The 20,693-nt window shown below is 62.6% G+C and overlaps 1 protein-coding gene across 1 annotated transcript in view; it reads left to right on the plus strand.

Annotated features, from left to right (window-relative positions):
• Nucleotides 1-19,996, plus strand: part of LOC134345980 (nascent polypeptide-associated complex subunit alpha, muscle-specific form-like) — a 138,692-nt gene extending 118,696 nt beyond the window's left edge. Inside the window, exons 2-6 of the mRNA XM_063047322.1 lie at nucleotides 102-1,365; nucleotides 4,505-5,248; nucleotides 8,877-10,169; nucleotides 15,072-16,304; nucleotides 19,820-19,996. Of these exons, the coding sequence (XP_062903392.1) occupies nucleotides 102-1,365; nucleotides 4,505-5,248; nucleotides 8,877-10,169; nucleotides 15,072-16,304; nucleotides 19,820-19,996 (4,711 nt within the window). The remainder of the gene's footprint in view (nucleotides 1-101; nucleotides 1,366-4,504; nucleotides 5,249-8,876; nucleotides 10,170-15,071; nucleotides 16,305-19,819) is intronic.
• The last annotated feature ends 697 nt before the right edge of the window (nucleotides 19,997-20,693 follow it).

Below are 20,693 nucleotides of genomic sequence, written 5' to 3' on the forward strand. Positions count from 1 at the left end.
CCTCATCCTCCTCTGCAGCAGTCCCACCTCCACCAGGACCTCCCTCATCCTCCTCTGCAGCAGTCCCACCTCCACCAGACCTCCCTCATCCTCCTCTGCAGCAGTCCCACCTCCACCAGACCTCCTCATGCAGCAGTCCCACCTCCACCAGGACCTCCCTCATCCTCCTCTGCAGCAGTCCCACCTCCAGGACCAGCACCTCCCTCATCCTCCTCTGCAGCAGTCCCACCTCCACCAGGACCAGCTCCTCCCTCATCCTCCTCTGCAGCAGTCCCACCTCCACCAGGACCAGCACCTCCCTCATCCTCCTCTGCAGCAGTCCCACCTCCAGGACCAGCACCTCCCTCATCCTCCTCTGCAGCAGTCCCACCTCCACCAGGACCTCCCTCATCCTCCTCTGCAGCAGTCCCACCTCCAGGACCAGCACCTCCCTCATCCTCCTCTGCAGCAGTCCCACCTCCACCAGGACCTCCCTCATCCTCCTCTGCAGCAGTCCCACCTCCACCAGGACCTCCCTCATCCTCCTCTGCAGCAGTCCCACCTCCACCAGGACCTCCCTCATCCTCCTCTGCAGCAGTCCCACCTCCACCAGGACCAGCACCTCCCTCATCCTCCTCTGCAGCAGTCCCACCTCCACCAGGACCAGCACCTCCCTCATCCTCCTCTGCAGCAGTCCCACCTCCACCAGGACCTCCCTCATCCTCCTCTGCAGCAGTCCCACCTCCACCAGGACCAGCACCTCCCTCATCCTCCTCTGCAGCAGTCCCACCTCCACCAGCACCTCCCTCATCCTCCTCTGCAGCAGTCCCACCTCCACCAGGACCTCCCTCATCCTCCTCTGCAGCAGTCCCACCTCCAGGACCAGCACCTCCCTCATCCTCCTCTGCAGCAGTCCCACCTCCACCAGGACCTCCCTCATCCTCCTCTGCAGCAGTCCCACCTCCACCAGGACCTCCCTCATCCTCCTCTGCAGCAGTCCCACCTCCACCAGGACCAGCACCTCCCTCATCCTCCTCTGCAGCAGTCCCATCTCCACCAGGACCAGCTCCTCCCTCATCCTCCTCTGCAGCAGTCCCACCTCCACCAGCACCTCCCTCATCCTCCTCTGCAGCAGTCCCACCTCCAGGACCAGCACCTCCCTCATCCTCCTCTGCAGCAGTCCCACCTCCACCAGGACCTCCCTCATCCTCCTCTGCAGCAGTCCCACCTCCACCAGGACCTCCCTCATCCTCCTCTGCAGCAGTCCCACCTCCACCAGGACCTCCCTCATCCTCCTCTGCAGCAGTCCCACCTCCAGGACCAGCACCTCCCTCATCCTCCTCTGCAGCAGTCCCACCTCCACCAGCACCTCCCTCATCCTCCTCTGCAGCAGTCCCACCTCCAGGACCAGCACCTCCCTCATCCTCCTCTGCAGCAGTCCCACCTCCACCAGGACCTCCCTCATCCTCCTCTGCAGCAGTCCCACCTCCACCAGGACCTCCCTCATCCTCCTCTGCAGCAGTCCCACCTCCACCAGGACCTCCCTCATCCTCCTCTGCAGCAGTCCCACCTCCACCAGGACCAGCACCTCCCTCATCCTCCTCTGCAGCAGTCCCACCTCCACCAGGACCAGCACCTCCCTCATCCTCCTCTGCAGCAGTCCCACCTCCAGGACCAGCACCTCCCTCATCCTCCTCTGCAGCAGTCCCACCTCCACCAGGACCTCCCTCATCCTCCTCTGCAGCAGTCCCATCTCCACCAGGACCAGCTCCTCCCTCATCCTCCTCTGCAGCAGTCCCACCTCCACCAGCACCTCCCTCATCCTCCTCTGCAGCAGTCCCACCTCCACCAGGACCTCCCTCATCCTCCTCTGCAGCAGTCCCACCTCCAGGACCAGCACCTCCCTCATCCTCCTCTGCAGCAGTCCCACCTCCACCAGGACCTCCCTCATCCTCCTCTGCAGCAGTCCCACCTCCAGGACCAGCACCACCCTCATCCTCCTCTGCAGCAGTCCCACCTCCACCAGGACCTCCCTCATCCTCCTCTGCAGCAGTCCCATCTCCACCAGGACCAGTTCCTCCCTCATCCTCCTCTGCAGCAGTCCCACCTCCACCAGGACCAGCACCTCCCTCATCCTCCTCTGCAGCAGTCCCACCTCCACCAGGACCTCCCTCATCCTCCTCTGCAGCAGTCCCACCTCCAGGACCAGCACCTCCCTCATCCTCCTCTGCAGCAGTCCCACCTCCACCAGGACCAGCACCTCCCTCATCCTCCTCTGCAGCAGTCCCACCTCCACCAGGACCTCCCTCATCCTCCTCTGCAGCAGTCCCACCTCCAGGACCAGCACATCCCTCATCCTCCTCTGCAGCAGTCCCACCTCCACCAGGACCTCCCTCATCCTCCTCTGCAGCAGTCCCACCTCCACCAGGACCAGCACCTCCCTCATCCTCCTCTGCAGCAGTCCCACCTCCACCAGGACCAGCACCTCCCTCATCCTCCTCTGCAGCAGTCCCACCTCCACCAGGACCTCCCTCATCCTCCTCTGCAGCAGTCCCACCTCCACCAGGACCAGCACCTCCCTCATCCTCCTCTGCAGCAGTCCCACCTCCACCAGGACCTCCCTCATCCTCCTCTGCAGCAGTCCCACCTCCACCAGGACCTCCCTCATCCTCCTCTGCAGCAGTCCCACCTCCACCAGGACCTCCCTCATCCTCCTCTGCAGCAGTCCCACCTCCACCAGGACCAGCACCTCCCTCATCCTCCTCTGCAGCAGTCCCATCTCCACCAGGACCAGCTCCTCCCTCATCCTCCTCTGCAGCAGTCCCACCTCCACCAGGACCTCCCTCATCCTCCTCTGCAGCAGTCCCACCTCCACCAGGACCTCCCTCATCCTCCTCTGCAGCAGTCCCACCTCCAGGACTCCCTCATCCTCCTCTGCAGCAGTCCCACCTCCACCAGGACCTCCCTCATCCTCCTCTGCAGCAGTCCCACCTCCAGGACCAGCACCTCCCTCATCCTCCTCTGCAGCAGTCCCACCTCCACCAGGACCTCCCTCATCCTCCTCTGCAGCAGTCCCACCTCCAGGACCAGCACCTCCCTCATCCTCCTCTGCAGCAGTCCCACCTCCACCAGGACCAGCACCTCCCTCATCCTCCTCTGCAGCAGTCCCACCTCCACCAGGACCTCCCTCATCCTCCTCTGCAGCAGTCCCACTTCCACCAGGACCAGCACCTCCCTCATCCTCCTCTGCAGCAGTCCCACCTCCACCAGGACCTCCCTCATCCTCCTCTGCAGCAGTCCCACCTCCACCAGGACCTCCCTCATCCTCCTCTGCAGCAGTCCCACCTCCACCAGCACCTCCCTCATCCTCCTCTGCAGCAGTCCCACCTCCACCAGGACCTCCCTCATCCTCCTCTGCAGCAGTCCCACCTCCACCAGGACCAGCACCTCCCTCATCCTCCTCTGCAGCAGTCCCATCTCCACCAGGACCAGCTCCTCCCTCATCCTCCTCTGCAGCAGTCCCACCTCCAGGACCAGCACCTCACTCATCCTCCTCTGCAGCAGTCCCACCTCCAGGACCAGCACCTCCCTCATCCTCCTCTGCAGCAGTCAAACCTCCACCAGGACCTCCCTCATCCTCCTCTGCAGCAGTCCCACCTCCACCAGGACCTCCCTCATCCTCCTCTGCAGCAGTCCCACCTCCAGGACCAGCACCTCCCTCATCCTCCTCTGCAGCAGTCCCACCTCCACCAGGACCTCCCTTCATCCTCCTCTGCAGCAGTCCCACCTCCAGGACCAGCACCACCCTCATCCTCCTCTGCAGCAGTCCCACCTCCACCAGGACCTCCCTCATCCTCCTCTGCAGCAGTCCCATCTCCACCAGGACCAGTTCCTCCCTCATCCTCCTCTGCAGCAGTCCCACCTCCACCAGGACCAGCACCTCCCTCATCCTCCTCTGCAGCAGTCCCACCTCCACCAGGACCTCCCTCATCCTGCTCCGCAGCAGTCCCACCTCCACCAGCACCTCCCTCATCCTCCTCTGCAGCAGTCCCACCTCCAGGACCAGCACCTCCCTCATCCTCCTCTGCAGCAGTCCCACCTCCACCAGGACCTCCCTTCATCCTCCTCTGCAGCAGTCCCACCTCCAGGACCAGCACCTCCCTCATCCTCCTCTGCAGCAGTCCCACCTCCACCAGGACCTCCCTCATCCTCCTCTGCAGCAGTCCCACCTCCAGGACCAGCACCACCCTCATCCTCCTCTGCAGCAGTCCCACCTCCACCAGGACCTCCCTCATCCTCCTCTGCAGCAGTCCCACCTCCACCAGGACCTCCCTCATCCTCCTCTGCAGCAGTCCCACCTCCAGGACCAGCACCACCCTCATCCTCCTCTGCAGCAGTCCCACCTCCACCAGGACCTCCCTCATCCTCCTCTGCAGCAGTCCCACCTCCACCAGGACCAGCACCTCCCTCATCCTCCTCTGCAGCAGTCCCACCTCCACCAGGACCAGCACCTCCCTCATCCTCCTCTGCAGCAGTCCCACCTCCACCAGGACCTCCCTCATCCTCCTCTGCAGCAGTCCCACCTCCACCAGGACCTCCCTCATCCTCCTCTGCAGCAGTCCCACCTCCACCAGGACCTCCCTCATCCTCCTCTGCAGCAGTCCCACCTCCACCAGGACCTCCCTCATCCTCCTCTGCAGCAGTCCCACCTCCACCAGGACCTCCCTCATCCTCCTCTGCAGCAGTCCCACCTCCACCAGGACCAGCACCTCCCTCATCCTCCTCTGCAGCAGTCCCACCTCCACCAGGACCAGCACCTCCCTCATCCTCCTCTGCAGCAGTCCCACCTCCACCAGCACCTCCCTCATCCTCCTCTGCAGCAGTCCCACCTCCACCAGGACCTCCCTCATCCTCCTCTGCAGCAGTCCCACTTCCACCAGGACCAGCACCTCCCTCATCCTCCTCTGCAGCAGTCCCACCTCCACCAGGACCTCCCTCATCCTCCTCTGCAGCAGTCCCACCTCCACCAGGACCTCCCTCATCCTCCTCTGCAGCAGTCCCACCTCCACCAGCACCTCCCTCATCCTGCACTGCAGCAGTCCCACCTCCACCAGGACCTCCCTCATCCTCCTCTTCAGCAATCCCACCTCCAGGACCAGCACCTCCCTCATCCTCCTCTGCAGCAGTCCCACCTCCACCAGGACCAGCTCCTCCCTCATCCTCCTCTGCAGCAGTCCCACCTCCACCAGGACCTCCCTCATCCTCCTCTGCAGCAGTCCCACCTCCAGGACCAGCACCTCCCTCATCCTCATCTGCAGCAGTCCCACCTCCACCAGGACCTCCCTTCATCCTCCTCTGCAGCAGTCCCACCTCCAGGACCAGCACCACCCTCATCCTCCTCTGCAGCAGTCCCACCTCCACCAGGACCTCCCTCATCCTCCTCTGCAGCAGTCCCATCTCCACCAGGACCAGCTCCTCCCTCATCCTCCTCTGCAGCAGTCCCACCTCCACCAGCACCTCCCTCATCCTCCTCTGCAGCAGTCCCACCTCCACCAGGACCTCCCTCATCCTCCTCTGCAGCAGTCCCACCTCCACCAGGACCTCCCTCATCCTCCTCTGCAGCAGTCCCACCTCCACCAGCACCTCCCTCATCCTCCTCTGCAGCAGTCCCACCTCCACCAGGACCTCCCTCATCCTCCTCTGCAGCAGTCCCACCTCCAGGACCAGCACCTCCCTCATCCTCCTCTGCAGCAGTCCCACCTCCACCAGCACCTCCCTCATCCTCCTCTGCAGTAGTCCCTCCTCCAGGACCAGCACCTCCCTCATCCTCCCCTGCAGCAGTCCCACCTCCAGGACCAGCACCTCCCTCATCCTCCTCTGCAGCAGTCCCACCTCCACCAGGACCTCCCTCATCCTCCTCTGCAGCAGTCCCACCTCCAGGACCAGCACCTCCCTCATCCTCCTCTGCAGCAGTCCCACCTCCACCAGGACCTCCCTCATCCTCCTCTGCAGCAGTCCCACCTCCACCAGGACCTCCCTCATCCTCCTCTGCAGCAGTCCCACCTACACCAGGACCTCCCTCATCCTCCTCTGCAGCAGTCCCACTCCACCAGGACCAGCCCTCCCTCATCTCCTCTGCAGCAGTCCCACCTCCACCAGGACCACACCTCCCTCATCCTCCTCTGCAGCAGTCCCACCTCCCTCCACCAGGACCTCCCTCATCCTCCTCTGCAGCAGTCCCACCTCCACCAGCACCTCCCTCATCCTCCTCTGCAGCAGTCCCACCTCCACCAGGACCTCCCTCATCCTCCTCTGCAGCAGTCCCACCTCCAGGACCAGCACCACCTCCCTCATCCTCCTCTGCAGCAGTCCCACCTCCACCAGCCCTCCCTCATCCTCCTCTGCAGCAGTCCCACCTCCACCAGGACCTCCCTCATCCTCCTCTGCAGCAGTCCCACCTCCACCAGGACCTCCCTCATCCTCCTCTGCAGCAGTCCCACCTCCACCAGGACCAGCATCTCCCTCATCCTCCTCTGCAGCAGTCCCACCTCCACCAGGACCAGCACCTCCCTCATCCTCCTCTGCAGCAGTCCCACCTCCCAGGACCTCCCTCATCCTCCTCTGCAGCAGTCCCACTCCACCAGGACCAGCTCCTCCCTATCCTCCTCTGCAGCAGTCCCACCTCCACCAGCACCTCCCTCATCCTCCTCTGCAGCAGTCCCACCTCCACCAGGACCTCCCTCATCCTCCTCTGCAGCAGTCCCACCTCCACCAGGACCTCCCTCATCCTCCTCTGCAGCAGTCCCACCTCCACCAGCACCTCCCTCATCCTCCTCTGCAGCAGTCCCACCTCCACCAGGACCTCCCTCATCCTCCTCTGCAGCAGTCCCACCTCCAGGACCAGCACCTCCCTCATCCTCCTCTGCAGCAGTCCCACCTCCACCAGCACCTCCCTCATCCTCCTCTGCAGCAGTCCCTCCTCCAGGACCAGCACCTCCCTCATCCTCCCCTGCAGCAGTCCCACCTCCAGGACCAGCACCTCCCTCATCCTCCTCTGCAGCAGTCCCACCTCCACCAGGACCTCCCTCATCCTCCTCTGCAGCAGTCCCACCTCCAGACCAGCACCTCTCATCCTCCTCTGCAGCAGTCCCCTCCACCAGGACCTCCCTCATCCTCCTCTGCAGCAGTCCCACCTCCACCAGGACCTCCCTCATCCTCCTCTGAAGCATCCCACCTCCACCAGGACCTCCCTCATCCTCCTCTGCAGCAGTCCCATCTCCACCAGGACCAGCACCTCCCTCATCCTCCTCTGCAGCAGTCCCACCTCCACCAGGACCAAGCACCTCCCTCATCCTCCTCTGCAGCAGTCCCACCTCCACCAGGACCTCCCTCATCCTCCTCTGCAGCAGTCCCACCTCCACCAGGACCAGCACCTCCCTCATCCTCCTCTGCAGCAGTCCCACCTCCACCAGCACCTCCCTCATCCTCCTCTGCAGCAGTCCCACCTCCACCAGGACCTCCCTCATCCTCCTCTGCAGCAGTCCCACCTCCAGGACCAGCACCTCCCTCATCCTCCTCTGCAGCAGTCCCACCTCCACCAGGACCTCCCTCATCCTCCTCTGCAGCAGTCCCACCTCCACCAGGACCTCCCTCATCCTCCTCTGCAGCAGTCCCACCTCCACCAGGACCTCCCTCATCCTCCTCTGCAGCAGTCCCACCTCCACCAGGACCAGCACCTCCCTCATCCTCCTCTGCAGCAGTCCCACCTCCACCAGGACCAGCACCTCCCTCATCCTCCTCTGCAGCAGTCCCACCTCCACCAGGACCTCCCTCATCCTCCTCTGCAGCAGTCCCACCTCCACCAGGACCAGCTCCTCCCTCATCCTCCTCTGCAGCAGTCCCACCTCCACCAGCACCTCCCTCATCCTCCTCTGCAGCAGTCCCACCTCCACCAGGACCTCCCTCATCCTCCTCTGCAGCAGTCCCACCTCCACCAGCTCCTCCCTCATCCTCCTCTGCAGCAGTCCCACCTCCACCAGGACCAGCACCTCCCTCATCCTCCTCTGCAGCAGTCCCACCTCCACCAGGACCAGCACCTCCCTCATCCTCCTCTGCAGCAGTCCCACCTCCACCAGGACCTCCCTCATCCTCCTCTGCAGCAGTCCCACCTCCACCAGGACCAGCACCTCCCTCATCCTCCTCTGCAGCAGTCCCACCTCCAGGACCAGCACCTCCCTCATCCTCCTCTGCAGCAGTCCCACCTCCACCAGGACCTCCCTCATCCTCCTCTGCAGCAGTCCCACCTCCAGGACCAGCACCTCCCTCATCCTCCTCTGCAGCAGTCCCACCTCCACCAGGACCTCCCTCATCCTCCTCTGCAGCAGTCCCACCTCCACCAGGACCTCCCTCATCCTCCTCTGCAGCAGTCCCACCTCCACCAGGACCAGCACCTCCCTCATCCTCCTCTGCAGCAGTCCCACCTCCACCAGGACCAGCACCTCCCTCATCCTCCTCTGCAGCAGTCCCACCTCCAGGACCAGCACCTCCCTCATCCTCCTCTGCAGCAGTCCCACCTCCACCAGGACCTCCCTCATCCTCCTCTGCAGCAGTCCCACCTCCACCAGGACCAGCCCTCCCTCATCCTCCTCTGCAGCAGTCCCACCTCCACCAGACCTCCCTCATCCTCCTCTGCAGCAGTCCCACCTCCACCAGGACCTCCCTCATCCTCCTCTGCAGCAGTCCCACCTCCACCAGGACCTCCCTCATCCTCCTCTGCAGCAGTCCCACCTCCACCAGCACCTCCCTCATCCTCCTCTGCAGCAGTCCCACCTCCACCAGGACCTCCCTCATCCTCCTCTGCAGCAGTCCCACCTCCAGGACCAGCACCTCCCTCATCCTCCTCTGCAGCAGTCCCACCTCCACCAGCACCTCCCTCATCCTCCTCTGCAGCAGTCCCACCTCCAGGACCAGCACCTCCCTCATCCTCCCCTGCAGCAGTCCCACCTCCAGGACCAGCACCTCCCTCATCCTCCTCTGCAGCAGTCCCACCTCCACCAGGACCTCCCTCATCCTCCTCTGCAGCAGTCCCACCTCCAGGACCAGCACCTCCCTCATCCTCCTCTGCAGCAGTCCCACCTCCACCAGGACCTCCCTCATCCTCCTCTGCAGCAGTCCCACCTCCACCAGGACCTCCCTCATCCTCCTCTGCAGCAGTCCCACCTCCACCAGGACCTCCCTCATCCTCCTCTGCAGCAGTCCCATCTCCACCAGGACCAGCACCTCCCTCATCCTCCTCTGCAGCAGTCCCATCTCCACCAGGACCAACACCTCCCTCATCCTCCTCTGCAGCAGTCCCACCTCCACCAGGACCTCCCTCATCCTCCTCTGCAGCAGTCCCACCTCCAGGACCAGCACCTCCCTCATCCTCCTCTGCAGCAGTCCCACCTCCACCAGGACCTCCCTCATCCTCCTCTGCAGCAGTCCCACCTCCAGGACCAGCACCACCCTCATCCTCCTCTGCAGCAGTCCCACCTCCACCAGGACCAGCACCTCCCTCATCCTCCTCTGCAGCAGTCCCACCTCCACCAGGACCAGCACCTCCCTCATCCTCCTCTGCAGCAGTCCCACCTCCACCAGGACCTCCCTCATCCTCCTCTGCAGCAGTCCCACCTCCACCAGGACCAGCACCTCCCTCATCCTCCTCTGCAGCAGTCCCACCTCCAGGACCAGCACCTCCCTCATCCTCCTCTGCAGCAGTCCCACCTCCACCAGGACCTCCCTCATCCTCCTCTGCAGCAGTCCCACCTCCAGGACCAGCACCTCCCTCATCCTCCTCTGCAGCAGTCCCACCTCCACCAGGACCTCCCTCATCCTCCTCTGCAGCAGTCCCACCTCCACCAGGACCTCCCTCATCCTCCTCTGCAGCAGTCCCACCTCCACCAGGACCTCCCTCATCCTCCTCTGCAGCAGTCCCACCTCCACCAGGACCAGCACCTCCCTCATCCTCCTCTGCAGCAGTCCCACCTCCACCAGGACCAGCACCTCCCTCATCCTCCTCTGCAGCAGTCCCACCTCCACCAGGACCTCCCTCATCCTCCTCTGCAGCAGTCCCACCTCCACCAGGACCAGCTCCTCCCTCATCCTCCTCTGCAGCAGTCCCACCTCCACCAGCACCTCCCTCATCCTCCTCTGCAGCAGTCCCACCTCCACCAGGACCTCCCTCATCCTCCTCTGCAGCAGTCCCACCTCCACCAGGACCAGCACCTCCCTCATCCTCCTCTGCAGCAGTCCCACCTCCAGGACCAGCACCTCCCTCATCCTCCTCTGCAGCAGTCCCACCTCCACCAGGACCTCCCTCATCCTCCTCTGCAGCAGTCCCACCTCCAGGACCAGCACCTCCCTCATCCTCCTCTGCAGCAGTCCCACCTCCACCAGGACCTCCCTCATCCTCCTCTGCAGCAGTCCCACCTCCAGGACCAGCACCTCCCTCATCCTCCTCTGCAGCAGTCCCACCTCCAGGACCAGCACCTCCCTCATCCTCCTCTGCAGCAGTCCCACCTCCACCAGGACCTCCCTCATCCTCCTCTGCAGCAGTCCCACCTCCACCAGGACCAGCTCCTCCCTCATCCTCCTCTGCAGCAGTCCCACCTCCACCAGCACCTCCCTCATCCTCCTCTGCAGCAGTCCCACCTCCACCAGGACCTCCCTCATCCTCCTCTGCAGCAGTCCCACCTCCACCAGGACCTCCCTCATCCTCCTCTGCAGCAGTCCCACCTCCACCAGCACCTCCCTCATCCTCCTCTGCAGCAGTCCCACCTCCACCAGGACCTCCCTCATCCTCCTCTGCAGCAGTCCCACCTCCAGGACCAGCACCTCCCTCATCCTCCTCTGCAGCAGTCCCACCTCCACCAGCACCTCCCTCATCCTCCTCTGCAGCAGTCCCTCCTCCAGGACCAGCACCTCCCTCATCCTCCTCTGCAGCAGTCCCACCTCCAGGACCAGCACCTCCCTCATCCTCCTCTGCAGCAGTCCCACCTCCACCAGGACCTCCCTCATCCTCCTCTGCAGCAGTCCCACCTCCAGGACCAGCACCTCTCTCATCCTCCTCTGCAGCAGTCCCACCTCCACCAGGACCTCCCTCATCCTCCTCAGCAGCAGTCCCACCTCCACCAGGACCTCCCTCATCCTCCTCTGCAGCAGTCCCACCTCCACCAGGACCTCCCTCATCCTCCTCTGCAGCAGTCCCATCTCCACCAGGACCAGCACCTCCCTCATCCTCCTCTGCAGCAGTCCCATCTCCACCAGGACCAGCTCCTCCCTCATCCTCCTCTGCAGCAGTCCCACCTCCACCAGGACCTCCCTCATCCTCCTCTGCAGCAGTCCCACCTCCACCAGGACCAGCACCTCCCTCATCCTCCTCTGCAGCAGTCCCACCTCCACCAGCACCTCCCTCATCCTCCTCTGCAGCAGTCCCACCTCCACCAGGACCTCCCTCATCCTCCTCTGCAGCAGTCCCACCTCCAGGACCAGCACCTCCCTCATCCTCCTCTGCAGCAGTCCCACCTCCACCAGGACCTCCCTCATCCTCCTCTGCAGCAGTCCCACCTCCACCAGGACCTCCCTCATCCTCCTCTGCAGCAGTCCCACCTCCACCAGGACCTCCCTCATCCTCCTCTGCAGCAGTCCCACCTCCACCAGGACCAGCACCTCCCTCATCCTCCTCTGCAGCAGTCCCACCTCCACCAGGACCAGCACCTCCCTCATCCTCCTCTGCAGCAGTCCCACCTCCACCAGGACCTCCCTCATCCTCCTCTGCAGCAGTCCCATCTCCACCAGGACCAGCTCCTCCCTCATCCTCCTCTGCAGCAGTCCCACCTCCACCAGCACCTCCCTCATCCTCCTCTGCAGCAGTCCCACCTCCACCAGGACCTCCCTCATCCTCCTCTGCAGCAGTCCCACCTCCACCAGGACCAGCACCTCCCTCATCCTCCTCTGCAGCAGTCCCATCTCCACCAGGACCAGCACCTCCCTCATCCTCCTCTGCAGCAGTCCCACCTCCACCAGGACCAGCACCTCCCTCATCCTCCTCTGCAGCAGTCCCACCTCCACCAGGACCTCCCTCATCCTCCTCTGCAGCAGTCCCACCTCCACCAGGACCAGCACCTCCCTCATCCTCCTCTGCAGCAGTCCCACCTCCACCAGCACCTCCCTCATCCTCCTCTGCAGCAGTCCCACCTCCACCAGGACCTCCCTCATCCTCCTCTGCAGCAGTCCCACTCCAGCCAGACCTCCCTCATCCTCCTCTGCAGCAGTCCCACCTCCACCAGGACCTCCCTCATCCTCCTCTGCAGCAGTCCCACCTCCACCAGGACCTCCCTCATCCTCCTCTGCAGCAGTCCCACCTCCACCGGACCTCCCTCATCCTCCTCTGCAGCAGTCCCACCTCCACCAGGACCTCCCTCATCCTCCTCTGCAGCAGTCCCACCTCCACCAGGACCTCCCTCATCCTCCTCTGCAGCAGTCCCACCTCCACCAGGACCTCCCTCATCCTCCTCTGCAGCAGTCCCACCTCCACCAGGACCACTCCTCCCTCATCCTCCTCTGCAGCAGTCCCACCTCCACCAGCACCTCCCTCATCCTCCTCTGCAGCAGTCCCACCTCCACCAGGACCTCCCTCATCCTCCTCTGCAGCAGTCCCACCTCCACCAGGACCTCCCTCATCCTCCTCTGCAGCAGTCCCACCTCCACCAGCACCTCCCTCATCCTCCTCTGCAGCAGTCCCACCTCCACCAGGACCTCCCTCATCCTCCTCTGCAGCAGTCCCACCTCCAGGACCAGCACCTCCCTCATCCTCCTCTGCAGCAGTCCCACCTCCACCAGCACCTCCCTCATCCTCCTCTGCAGCAGTCCCACCTCCAGGACCAGCACCTCCCTCATCCTCCTCTGCAGCAGTCCCACCTCCAGGACCAGCACCTCCCTCATCCTCCTCTGCAGCAGTCCCACCTCCACCAGGACCTCCCTCATCCTCCTCTGCAGCAGTCCCACCTCCAGGACCAGCACCACCCTCATCCTCCTCTGCAGCAGTCCCACCTCCACCAGGACCTCCCTCATCCTCCTCTGCAGCAGTCCCACCTCCACCAGGACCTCCCTCATCCTCCTCTGCAGCAGTCCCACCTCCACCAGGACCTCCCTCATCCTCCTCTGCAGCAGTCCCACCTCCACCAGGACCAGCACCTCCCTCATCCTCCTCTGCAGCAGTCCCACCTCCACCAGGACCTCCCTCATCCTCCTCTGCAGCAGTCCCACCTCCACCAGGACCAGCTCCTCCCTCATCCTCCTCTGCAGCAGTCCCACCTCCACCAGGACCAGCACCTCCCTCATCCTCCTCTGCAGCAGTCCCACCTCCACCAGGACCTCCCTCATCCTCCTCTGCAGCAGTCCCACCTCCACCAGGACCTCCCTCATCCTCCTCTGCAGCAGTCCCACCTCCAGGACCAGCACCTCCCTCATCCTCCTCTGCAGCAGTCCCACCTCCACCAGGACCTCCCTCATCCTCCTCTGCAGCAGTCCCACCTCCAGGACCAGCACCTCCCTCATCCTCCTCTGCAGCAGTCCCACCTCCACCAGCACCTCCCTCATCCTCCTCTGCAGCAGTCCCACCTCCAGGACCAGCACCTCCCTCATCCTCCTCTGCAGCAGTCCCACCTCCAGGACCAGCACCTCCCTCATCCTCCTCTGCAGCAGTCCCACCTCCACCAGGACCTCCCTCATCCTCCTCTGCAGCAGTCCCACCTCCACCAGGACCAGCACCTCCCTCATCCTCCTCTGCAGCAGTCCCACCTCCACCAGGACCTCCCTCATCCTCCTCTGCAGCAGTCCCACCTCCACCAGGACCAGTTCCTCCCTCATCCTCCTCTGCAGCAGTCCCACCTCCACCAGGACCAGCACCTCCCTCATCCTCCTCTGCAGCAGTCCCACCTCCACCAGCACCTCCCTCATCCTCCTCTGCAGCAGTCCCACCTCCACCAGCACCTCCCTCATCCTCCTCTGCAGCAGTCCCACCTCCAGGACCAGCACCTCCCTCATCCTCCTCTGCAGCAGTCCCACCTCCACCAGGACCAGCACCTCCCTCATCCTCCTCTGCAGCAGTCCCACCTCCAGGACCAGCACCTCCCTCATCCTCCTCTGCAGCAGTCCCACCTCCACCAGGACCTCCCTCATCCTCCTCTGCAGCAGTCCCACCTCCAGGACCAGCACCTCCCTCATCCTCCTCTGCAGCAGTCCCACCTCCACCAGGACCTCCCTCATCCTCCTCTGCAGCAGTCCCACCTCCAGGACCAGCACCTCCCTCATCCTCCTCTGCAGCAGTCCCACCTCCACCAGGACCAGCTCCTCCCTCATCCTCCTCTGCAGCAGTCCCACCTCCACCAGGACCTCCCTCATCCTCCTCTGCAGCAGTCCCACCTCCACCAGGACCTCCCTCATCCTCCTCTGCAGCAGTCCCACCTCCACCAGGACCTCCCTCATCCTCCTCTGCAGCAGTCCCACCTCCACCAGGACCTCCCTCATCCTCCTCTGCAGCAGTCCCACCTCCACCAGGACCTCCCTCATCCTCCTCTGCAGCAGTCCCACCTCCACCAGGACCAGCATCTCCCTCATCGTCCTCTGCAGCAGTCCCACCTCCACCAGGACCAGCACCTCCCTCATCCTCCTCTGCAGCAGTCCCATCTCCACCAGCACCTCCCTCATCCTCCTCTGCAGCAGTCCCATCTCCACCAGCACCTCCCTCATCCTCCTCTGCAGCAGTCCCACCTCCACCAGGACCTCCCTCATCCTCCTCTGCAGCAGTCCCACCTCCACCAGGACCTCCCTCATCCTCCTCTGCAGCAGTCCCACCTCCACCAGCATCCCCCTCATCCTCCTCTGCAGCAGTCCCACCTCCACCAGGACCAGCACCTCCCTCATCCTCCTCTGCAGCAGTCCCACCTCCACCAGGACCTCCCTCATCCTCCTCTGCAGCAGTCCCACCTCCACCAGGACCTCCCTCATCCTCCTCTGCAGCAGTCCCACCTCCACCAGCACCTCCCTCATCCTCCTCTGCAGCAGTCCCACCTCCACCAGGACCTCCCTCATCCTCCTCTGCAGCAGTCCCACCTCCAGGACCAGCACCTCCCTCATCCTCCTCTGCAGCAGTCCCACCTCCACCAGGACCAGCTCCTCCCTCATCCTCCTCTGCAGCAGTCCCACCTCCACCAGGACCTCCCTCATCCTCCTCTGCAGCAGTCCCACCTCCAGGACCAGCACCTCCCTCATCCTCATCTGCAGCAGTCCCACCTCCACCAGGACCTCCCTCATCCTCCTCTGCAGCAGTCCCACCTCCAGGACCAGCACCACCCTCATCCTCCTCTGCAGCAGTCCCACCTCCACCAGGACCTCCCTCATCCTCCTCTGCAGCAGTCCCATCTCCACCAGGACCAGCTCCTCCCTCATCCTCCTCTGCAGCAGTCCCACCTCCACCAGCACCTCCCTCATCCTCCTCTGCAGCAGTCCCACCTCCACCAGGACCTCCCTCATCCTCCTCTGCAGCAGTCCCACCTCCACCAGGACCTCCCTCATCCTCCTCTGCAGCAGTCCCACCTCCACCAGCACCTCCCTCATCCTCCTCTGCAGCAGTCCCACCTCCACCAGGACCTCCCTCATCCTCCTCTGCAGCAGTCCCACCTCCAGGACCAGCACCTCCCTCATCCTCCTCTGCAGCAGTCCCACCTCCACCAGCACCTCCCTCATCCTCCTCTGCAGCAGTCCCTCCTCCAGGACCAGCACCTCCCTCATCCTCCCCTGCAGCAGTCCCACCTCCAGGACCAGCACCTCCCTCATCCTCCTCTGCAGCAGTCCCACCTCCACCAGGACCTCCCTCATCCTCCTCTGCAGCAGTCCCACCTCCAGGACCAGCACCTCCCTCATCCTCCTCTGCAGCAGTCCCACCTCCACCAGGACCTCCCTCATCCTCCTCTGCAGCAGTCCCACCTCCACCAGGACCTCCCTCATCCTCCTCTGCAGCAGTCCCACCTCCACCAGGACCTCCCTCATCCTCCTCTGCAGCAGTCCCATCTCCACCAGGACCAGCACCTCCCTCATCCTCCTCTGCAGCAGTCCCATCTCCACCAGGACCAACACCTCCCTCATCCTCCTCTGCAGCAGTCCCACCTCCACCAGGACCTCCCTCATCCTCCTCTGCAGCAGTCCCATCTCCACCAGGACCAGCTCCTCCCTCATCCTCCTCTGCAGCAGTCCCACCTCCACCAGCACCTCCCTCATCCTCCTCTGCAGCAGTCCCACCTCCACCAGGACCTCCCTCATCCTCCTCTGCAGCAGTCCCACCTCCAGGACCAGCACCTCCCTCATCCTCCTCTGCAGCAGTCCCACCTCCACCAGGACCTCCCTCATCCTCCTCTGCAGCAGTCCCACCTCCACCAGCACCTCCCTCATCCTCCTCTGCAGCAGTCCCACCTCCACCAGGACCTCCCTCATCCTCCTCTGCAGCAGTCCCACCTCCAGGACCAGCACCTCCCTCATCCTCCTCTGCAGCAGTCCCACCTCCACCAGGACCAGCTCCTCCCTCATCCTCCTCTGCAGCAGTCCCACCTCCACCAGGACCTCCCTCATCCTCCTCTGCAGCAGTCCCACCTCCAGGACCAGCACCTCCCTCATCCTCCTCTGCAGCAGTCCCACCTCCACCAGGACCTCCCTTCATCCTCCTCTGCAGCAGTCCCACCTCCAGGACCAGCACCACCCTCATCCTCCTCTGCAGCAGTCCCACCTCCACCAGGACCTCCCTCATCCTCCTCTGCAGCAGTCCCATCTCCACCAGGACCAGCTCCTCCCTCATCCTCCTCTGCAGCAGTCCCACCTCCACCAGCACCTCCCTCATCCTCCTCTGCAGCAGTCCCACCTCCACCAGGACCTCCCTCATCCTCCTCTGCAGCAGTCCCACCTCCACCAGGACCTCCCTCATCCTCCTCTGCAGCAGTCCCACCTCCACCAGCACCTCCCTCATCCTCCTCTGCAGCAGTCCCACCTCCACCAGGACCTCCCTCATCCTCCTCTGCAGCAGTCCCACCTCCAGGACCAGCACCTCCCTCATCCTCCTCTGCAGCAGTCCCACCTCCACCAGGACCTCCCTCATCCTCCTCTGCAGCAGTCCCACCTCCACCAGGACCAGCACCTCCCTCATCCTCCTCTGCAGCAGTCCCACCTCCAGGACCAGCACCTCCCTCATCCTCCTCTGCAGCAGTCCCACCTCCACCAGGACCTCCCTCATCCTCCTCTGCAGCAGTCCCACCTCCAGGACCAGCACCTCGCTCATCCTCCTCTGCAGCAGTCCTACCTCCACCAGGACCTCCCTCATCCTCCTCTGCAGCAGTCCCACCTCCACCAGGACCTCCCTCATCCTCCTCTGAAGCAGTCCCACCTCCACCAGGAGCTCCGTCATCCTCCTCTGCAGCAGTCCCATCTCCACCAGGACCAGCACCTCCCTCATCCTCCTCTGCAGCAGTCCCATCTCCACCAGGACCAACACCTCCCTCATCCTCCTCTGCAGCAGTCCCACCTGCACCAGGACCTCCCTCATCCTCCTCTGCAGCAGTCCCATCTCCACCAGGACCAGCTCCTCCCTCATCCTCCTCTGCAGCAGTCCCACCTCCACCAGCACCTCCCTCATCCTCCTCTGCAGCAGTCCCACCTCCACCAGGACCTCCCTCATCCTCCTCTGCAGCAGTCCCAACTGTACCAGGATCTCCCTCATCCTCCTCTGCAGCAGTCCCACCTCCACCAGGACCTCCCTCATCCTCCTCTGCAGCAGTCCCACCTCCACCAGGACCTCCCTCATCCTCCTCTGCAGCAGTCCCACCTCCACCAGGACCAGCACCTCCCTCATCCTCCTCTGCAGCAGTCCCATGTCCACCAGGACCATCTCCTCCCTCATCCTCCTCTGCAGCAGTCCCACCTCCACCAGGACCTCCCTCATCCTCCTCTGCAGCAGTCCCACCTCCACCAGGACCAGCACCTCCCTCATCCTCCTCTGCAGCAGTCCCACCTCCACCAGGACCTCCCTCATCCTCCTCTGCAGCAGTCCCACCTCCACCAGGACCTCCCTCATCCTCCTCTGCAGCAGTCCCACCTCCACCAGGACCTCCCTCATCCTGCTCTGCAGCAGTCCCACCTCCACCAGCACCTCCCTCATCCTCCTCTGCAGCAGTCCCACCTCCATGACCAGCACCTCCCTCATCCTCCTCTGCAGCAGTCCCACCTCCAGGACCAGCACCTCTCTCAACCTCCTCTGCAGCAGTCCCACCTCCACCAGGACCTCCCTCATCCTCCTCTGCAGCAGTCCCACCTCCAGGACCAGCACCTCCCTCATCCTCCTCTGCAGCAGTCCCACCTCCACCAGGACCTCCCTTCATCCTCCTCTGCAGCAGTCCCACCTCCAGGACCAGCACCACCCTCATCCTCCTCTGCAGCAGTCCCACCTCCACCAGGACCTCCCTCATCCTCCTCTGCAGCAGTCCCATCTCCACCAGGACCAGCTCCTCCCTCATCCTCCTCTGCAGCAGTCCCACCTCCACCAGCACCTCCCTCATCCTCCTCTGCAGCAGTCCCACCTCCACCAGGACCTCCCTCATCCTCCTCTGCAGCAGTCCCATCAGCCTCAGCCACTGATGGCCTGATTCTCTTAGCTGTGCAGTAACTTTATTATATAGTGTGCGCTGACTTTCCAAGCCCAGTCAGGTCAGTTCGATAATGATGATGATGGACGTAAACTGGCTTACATGTTCAATCTCTTAAATGGACACCCACTGAGCCTGTTTAACACCCCATGAGAACAAGGTTCCTTGCAGCCCAGTCTTTCCCACAATTTGTAGTCGACTTCAAGGGAGTGTTTGATCTTCCAGTGCAGGTTCAAGAGACTCCCCACCAACTCCTGAACCTTCATCAAGCGAGATGGACAGTGAGGGATGATGCCGTAACATTCCACACTATTGTCGCTGAGATGGGGTCCAATGAGAGATCTCTCAATGCTGCTTTCCAGTGCAGGCTGTCAAAGGGATCTGGCATGAGATCACAGTGCGTGATAAAGAGGACAGCCTGGATGACCTCATGAATCTGGTCTTTCAAATAGACAACCAAGCAGCTGAGTTGTGCAGAGAGAGAATGCCCCATGCCTCCTACTCATTCGATTACCGCCAATCTGCACCCCCTCTCTTGTCACCCAGTACATAGTGTTTGTGGAGGAGCCCATGCAGTTGGGGTGGCTGCACCTGTCTCACGAGGAACACAACCAGTGCAGGAGGACAGGTTGCTACCTCTACTGTGGCTCTCCAGGACACATCCGGGTATCATGTCCCAAGCACCCAGTAGAAGTGGATACCCATCAGCAAACAGGCAAATTCTGATGGGTCGATTCTTCCTGCAAGCATCTTCCCCTAAGTGAATAATGCTCTGAACTTCCCTGTTGTGAGGGTTCCCAGACCCATAGGATTCAGGCATCTATTGACTCCGAGACAGCCGGGAACCTCATTATCCAACTATTCAACTATTGAGGGCACCTCCTTACCTCCACAACAGCCATATGATTAGGCCATTGATCTCTTACCTTGTTCTGGTCTTCTCTGTGGCCGTCTCTTTTCCCTCTCTTGTCCTGAAATGATGGCCATGGAAGAATACATCAAGGAGGCTCTGGCCTTAGGATATATCCCTCATTGATGATCAGCCCCTCAACAACGTTATGGTGAAGAATCACTGACCTCTTCCTGCGCTTGCCTCTGCACTTGAACATCTCCAGGGAGCAAGCGTATTCGCCAAGAAAGATCTGTGCAATGTTTACAATCCAGTTTGCATCCGAGAAGGGGACAAGTGGACGACAGCATTCGACACTTCCACTGGCCAGTATGAGAACATCATGATGCCATTTGTTCTGGCCAATGTTACTGCTGTTTTTCAGGCTCTGATCAATCAATGACGTGCTCCGAGACAAGATGAATCAGTTTGTTCTTGTGTATTTGGACAACATTCTTTCACCAGGAGAATGCCCAGCATATCTGGAAGGTTCTCAGGTGGTCCCTTGGAACAACCTTTATGTTAAACCAGGAAAGTGTGAATTCCACAAAGTGCAGATGTTGTTCCTGGGATACATCCTCACCCCTTCTAGTGATCAAATAGACCTCTGTAAAGTTCGGTTACTGAGTGGCCCAAACAGGTGAGGCACTTCATGGAGTTTGCAAACTTTTATTGCCACTTAGAAAAAACATCAGTTCCGTTTTGGCTCCCATAAATGGAATCACCAAAAAGACCTCTGCAGGATTCCAGTGGACAAGTGAAGCAGAACAAGCGTTCTCATAACGGAAGCGATGCTTCACTACTGCCCCGGTGCTGCAGCATCCAGACCCATCCCACACATTCATCATCGAGAATGGCTCGGAGCTTTACTCTTCCAGCGCGCTTCAGTAGATAATCAGCTGCACCCCTGTCCTTTTCTTTCCCGCCATTTGACTCCTGCAGGGTGCAACTATGATGTCAGGAACCAAGGACGTCTGGCTGTCAAGGAGGCCCTGGAGGGATGGCGACACTGGCTGGAGGGAGCAGAGCACCCTTTTCTGAGATGGTCAGATCACAAAAACATCTCCTACATTCATAAACCCAAGAGACTCAACTCCCAA

The sequence above is a fragment of the Mobula hypostoma genome, chromosome 4 (genome assembly GCF_963921235.1).
Source record: "Mobula hypostoma chromosome 4, sMobHyp1.1, whole genome shotgun sequence".
Lineage (NCBI taxonomy): Eukaryota > Metazoa > Chordata > Chondrichthyes > Myliobatiformes > Myliobatidae > Mobula > Mobula hypostoma.